The sequence below is a fragment of the Acipenser ruthenus genome, chromosome 29 (genome assembly GCF_902713425.1).
Source record: "Acipenser ruthenus chromosome 29, fAciRut3.2 maternal haplotype, whole genome shotgun sequence".
Lineage (NCBI taxonomy): Eukaryota > Metazoa > Chordata > Actinopteri > Acipenseriformes > Acipenseridae > Acipenser > Acipenser ruthenus.
In genome coordinates this window covers 22,130,765-22,136,654 of record NC_081217.1, presented here as the reverse complement: position 1 = coordinate 22,136,654, position 5,890 = coordinate 22,130,765, and the positions used below count along the sequence as shown (strand labels likewise).

General features: G+C 45.3%; 1 protein-coding gene across 1 annotated transcript; it reads right to left on the bottom strand.

Annotated features, from left to right (window-relative positions):
- Nucleotides 1-1,549: 1,549 nt before the first annotated feature.
- LOC117429402 (pre-mRNA-splicing factor SPF27) lies at nt 1,550-5,654 on the bottom strand. Its single transcript, XM_059003503.1, has 7 exons — nt 5,516-5,654; nt 4,769-4,861; nt 4,090-4,160; nt 3,345-3,506; nt 3,119-3,169; nt 2,926-3,006; nt 1,550-2,332 (listed from the first exon to the last, which is right to left on the bottom strand). Exons 1-7 carry the CDS (start codon nt 5,606-5,608, stop codon nt 2,206-2,208), a joined length of 678 nt encoding a protein of 225 aa, XP_058859486.1. The 5' UTR covers nt 5,609-5,654; the 3' UTR covers nt 1,550-2,205.
- Between the last annotated feature and the right edge of the window lie 236 nt (nt 5,655-5,890).

Here is a 5,890-nt window from a genome sequence, read left to right as displayed (position 1 = left end):
TGCCAGTACCATACATTGAGTTTATATACAATATTACTGCAATAGACGCACAATATTAATAGTAATTGGTTGTCAATACTATGTTATGCTGCTGCACGCTTTATCTTTACTCTCTAGAGTAGAGGTGTAAGGTGCTAAATTAAAATTGTCATTCAAAGAATATGCAATGAAACATTGGGCCATTAGGTGGCACAGTTTGCTATTCCAAAAAAAAAAAAAAAAAACACACCCAAGGTCCACCTGAGCTTTATATATTAGAATGATTTAGTTTGTGTAGGTTTGATATACATACTGTAACCAGTTCTAGCTGGATCAATGAGAAACACGTTTTTTGAAGATTTCCAGTGCAGTCGTTCTCTGCCAGGGTGTGCCACCAGCCAATCAGAAGCCTCAGAATGGTTGGTACGTCACCACACAGAAGAGCTCAGTGCCAGGTATCCACAGCGATGTCTGAATACAGTCAGACAGAACTTCATGCACCTGACTGAAATCAAGCGGATTGCATTGCACAAAGACCCAGGCACGAAAACTTCTGATTACCAAAGCAATAGCTGATTGCTAATAGCAGGTGTACGATCAATGGCATTGGGAATGAATGTGAACAGAATCAGAACGGTTTCTTGTTGGATCAATGAAAGTGCTAATCAGAGTTTCTTGTGGAGAGTTACTTCACCAACTGAACACACAGCATCATCTATGACATGGATCTAAACAGATCTAAGGGTGCTTGTGAAAACCAACGTCTCTTCAGTGCATTTTTATCTTTGAAATGTAGTAAAATGGCAGTGATGATATTTCGATCTGCCAGTGAAATAGTTCAACTAGAGAACCTGCAGTCACAGCTGCTTTCAAAGACCCAGATCAACACCAGTCTTGGATGATCTGGTGGTACTTTAGGTAAGGTTGTCTAAGATCAGGGCTAGTGGCCTGTGAAACCAGCCACTCCAAAGAACTTCGAAACATGACATTCTCTGTGTCTTCATCATACAGGACAGAGCACTGTACAGTTAATACGATCTCCGGATTCTGAATCGTTATTTCACAGGACTGTCCTTCCCTGGATAATCATTTCCCATGAAGAATCTTGAGGTCTATTCAACCCCTCGAAACAGCAGCTGATCTAAATGATTTATTTAAATTGTTTTAAAATGTAGAATAGGACCTCTCTGCATTTTTTGTTTTATTTTAATTCCCTTGGTACACAATCCAAGAGCCCTCTCCAACAGATCAAACCTCCTTCCAAATCACGTTTTCAAACGAAAATGCAGGCTTCTTTAATTCAGTTAACATGATGAGTGTCTACACAAGCTTTTTGAAAAACGACAGCTATGCTTAAGTACAAGGCTACAGAAAAGAGAGCATTACATCATTACGTTTCATATGCAGGGCAAACAAGTCATCGTTTTATTTCACACTCAGGGATTGAAAGTAATTGTTCTCTTTTACTAATAGATTTAAAAGAAAGTCTATCATTTGTATCTGGAAAAACACTGGGACCTGTCACACTTCATAATATGTTACACAAAGCACTTGCACAAAAAACACAAGCTTAAAAAAAAACAAAAAACTTTATTTAAAGACCTTCTAGAAAAACAACCAACACATTGTGATGATGCAGGTGTGCTATATTTTTTCTCTTCTGGATATTCAGAAAACATAAAAGCATAAATCACATGGCATTAGGATAACTAATGGTATGAAAATGACAGAGATGACAGAGATGGGGGGGAGACGGTTATAAAATTCATCTTGTTTAGCCTGTAGTGCAGCTAAAAGATAGTTACGCTGTCGGCTGGGGTGTTCCCGCTAGAACTAGGAGGCTGACAACCAACAGACCCCTCCCCTCCCAACTACCACTGACTTGGGGGAAGGCAGGGGAGGAGCAGTGCTGATCAGGGTCTGTCAAACTCCTATAGAAGAGGTATTGAGCCTGAAGCCACGGGGATGGATGGTAAAAACACATTTCTGACAGTACCACGGGGCGCCAACGTTTATTGCAATGCAAAGTGTTCAGTCCCACCAAGACAGGGGAGTGTGGTATTAACACACAGGCTGCGAGGTGCAAATGAACTCTATGCTGTCACTGTGTACAATCCTGCCCTATCAGCAGACCGGAGAGGCGTGTGTTCCAGCAGCACCCAGCACGTGCAAGGCGCTCGTCCCTGTGTGTGGAGGTGCTCTCCCTCCCTCTCTCCCTCCCTCTGCTCAGAAGTCCTGCCGGATGTTCTCCTTGTTCTCGTCCCCGTGCTGCTGGTTCAGCTGGCACAGCTCGCTCTCCAGCTGCACGATGGCTCGCTCGATCTCGTAGTTCTTGCTGACCAGCGACACCCAGCTGCAGAGAGAAGCAAACAGGCAAGCCGGTCAGCGGCCGCGCCGGCAGTCATTTCTAATGCCACTGCGTCAGCACCACGAAGGACTCCCCTAATCTAAGCATCAGCACCACGAAGGACTCCCCTAATCTAAGCATCAGCACCACGAAGGACTCCCCTAATCTAAGCATCAGCACCACGAAGGACTCCCCTAATCTAAGCATCAGCACCACGAAGGACTCCCCTAATCTAAGCATCAGCACCACGAAGGACTCCCCTAATCTAAGCATCAGCACCACGAAGGACTCCCCTAATCTAAGCGGTGACTGTAGACTTCACAGCGAAGATCGATAAGCATGCAATATACAAAAGGGAGCACACAAGTGGAGAAATAAACTGGATTTTTTGGATCAGTATCTGCATTTCAATGACGTACTGGTAACTTCATACAGATTTATACAGATAGAAACGTCATGCTTTTTCTAGGTCCCCAAGCTGTAGCTCATCAGAAAGAAAACACTTGTGCAATACTCTTGTGTTAACTATACATTGGAAGTATGCATCCTGTTGGGTTCCTAAGCATCCTTTCTAGTGAACCCAGGCCTGAAACACTCACTTGGACTCCAGCTCTCGCAGTTTGGCTCCTCCTTTCATCTGGTCATTTTTCCTCTGCCAGTTCAGGTCTTGAATCTCCTTCCTGCCGTGGAAAAAAATAATGAGAAATCGCTTCCCAAAACCAAAGGCACCTCCAAAGCTACTGCTGCAATGATGACCTTTGAGGATCACGTTACAAATGAAATGGTCCTCACCTGACCCTCTGTAGCTCCTTCTGTGACAGCTCTATCAAGTGCATCAGGTTTCTGTTGGGAGAGAACAACACCTTTTTGCTTGGAAGTACAGGGCAGAGTCGGAGACAAACAACGAGGTACCATTTGAAATCTGGTTTCAAGGCAACCGACAACCAAAAAACATCATTAAACAATGACGCCTCGGTTCACTGCAACGCCCCCGAAGCAAAGCGACACGGGAACCTACTCGTTGTACAGCTTCCAGCTGTTGCTGCCGTACTGAGACATGAGTTCCAGGTTCTCAATGCGGACCGCCTGGTGCTCCAGCTGAGCCATCGAGTTGTTCACGCAGTCCTGCCACGCTGTGATGTCATTCTTCTGTCCTGACGAGGGGGCCGGTAGCTCATACCTGGAACAACAAAGACGACGAGGACACATCAGCGTCACTCCCCTACAGACAGGGTCCAGAAACAAGGACGACGACACATCAGCGTCACTCCCCTACAGACAGGGTCCAGAAACAAGGACGACGACACATCAGCGTCACTCCCCTACAGACAGGGTCCAGAAACAAGGACGACGACACATCAGCGTCACTCCCCTACAGACAGGGTCCAGAAACAAGGACGACGACACATCAGCGTCACTCCCCTACAGACAGGGTCCAGAAACAAGGACGACGACACATCAGCGTCACTCCCCTACAGACAGGGTCCAGAAACAAGGACGACGAGGACACATCAGTGTCACTCCCCTACAGACAGGGTCCAGAAACAAGGCTGTGATGGTGAACAGGGCTCGGCTAGCTCTGTGGTTACGAGTGCTCTGCAGCAGCGCAGGAAGCACCGGTGGTGGCAGGAAAGGTGTCCCGTGGACCTGGTGCAGATCTGGGCATGAACACGGATATTACACTGCCACAGAAACCAACATTACCACCGGAGGGCAAAACCATACACTTATCAAACAGGCGATTGAAATGTATAAACCAATACCTCTTCATGCCCAGGAGTTCCATAGGCTGTCTGGCTGCTAACCTCTCAAACTCATTGCGCATGATTTCTGTCTGCGAGAGAGAGAGAGAGAGAGAGAGAGGAGAGAGGGAGGGAGAGAAGACAGTGGAGAGGAGAGAGAGAGAGAGAGAGAGAGAGAGAGAGAGAGGAAAGAATTGTTACTTGATAAGGTACAGCAGCCAAGACATGGGCACACAACCTGTTCTTTATTCAGTGCTCCAGTATTCACTTATATTGAGTTGAATTACGTACTCCAGACTGTGATTCACCCCAGCATAATTACAAGACAAATCTATCAGTAGGTTGTTTTTTTTGTCATCAGACTAGGATTTGAGTATTTGGGAGACACTCAACTGTAAGCACTTTGTAATTAGAGCACTTTGTGAAAATGTATATGCCTCAACAAATGACATGTGAATACGTGTGTAATTCAACATGGTACATCTATTGATGTGTATATATAAAATCACATGTCTAAACTGAACTCTGAAAAAATACAACTCAATTGTAATTCTGGGAACTGACTATTGTATTTTATAACTGCTCTTATCGATAATGTGATATTCTGTAACAACTCTAAGAAATGAATAAAATAAATAAATACATACATAATAAAAAATAATAAATGATTGTGGTATTGTGAACTCTGTTGCCGCCTCACCTCGAAGGTAGAGAAGTCTGGCGTGGGCAGGTAACTCAGGTAATTCTTCGTGGGTCTGTAGCGCCGCGTCTCCTCTTCCACTAGCGCGGCCGCCTGGAGACACACACACACACACACGCACACGAGTGGGTTAACCCTACATCAATACCAATCCCAGTGCAGAGTGTGATTATCGCAGGTTAAACACAGTCTGTATTGTAGGCTTCTCGTTTTGTTCGGTGTCAGTTCCCTTGACAAGCACGCAGATAAACTCCACTGTAACCTGTTCCCACACAAGCGATCATCCAGCTCAATCAGTTATTTTACAAACATTTTGTGAAGATGCATTTCAAATTACGTGTAAAACATTAGTCACAATTAAACAAAGCCTAGTTTTGTTGTCAACGAGACGCGTTTCTCGAACCAGAAACTGCAGATCTCAATGGATTTGCGGTCCTGTTTTTTCTGTTGTGTTGTTTTTGTTTTGTGTGTAAGGCCACGCTACTCGCCATTAGTGTGGAGTTGGTGGAGATACGCTACAAAACTGAACCGTTTTGCCCTGTACTTAGATTCAGATGAACATTTCATAAAAATAACATTAATAAATGAACTTTATTCAGAGGAAGACATCAAACCAAACACACGCCGCACGGCTTGACTGTTACAGTCTGTCCCGCGAGTCGAGTCTTAATTTATCATTCCCTCCACCTCAACGAGCCTTTATGGACAAACACATATTCTTATTTTAAAATAACCCCGCTTCCTTACCGCCTCTCGCACGCCAGCAGCGTCGTATCCCTGATCGAAATAAGGCAAAGCGTCCACAAACACATCCCCGGCAACTGAGCTGGTGCCCGCCATCTTCCCTTCTGCTGCTTAGGAAAGCGCACATGCGCAGAGAGAGATTCGTGGCGAGGCGACTCCATCATTACTGCTGGCAAAACGTAGCGGCGCAAACCACCAATGACCAGCAGAGGGCGTTTGAGGTCAACTGTAGTGAGACCATGACCAGACACTGGACTGTACTGTGTGCGGGGGGACAGCTTTTCTGTGAAAAGTCCACACCCACCCTCATAATAACCTATTGCAAATAAGACTGGGGGGGGGGGGGGGGGGGGGGGGGGGTACGATATTTTATTTAAA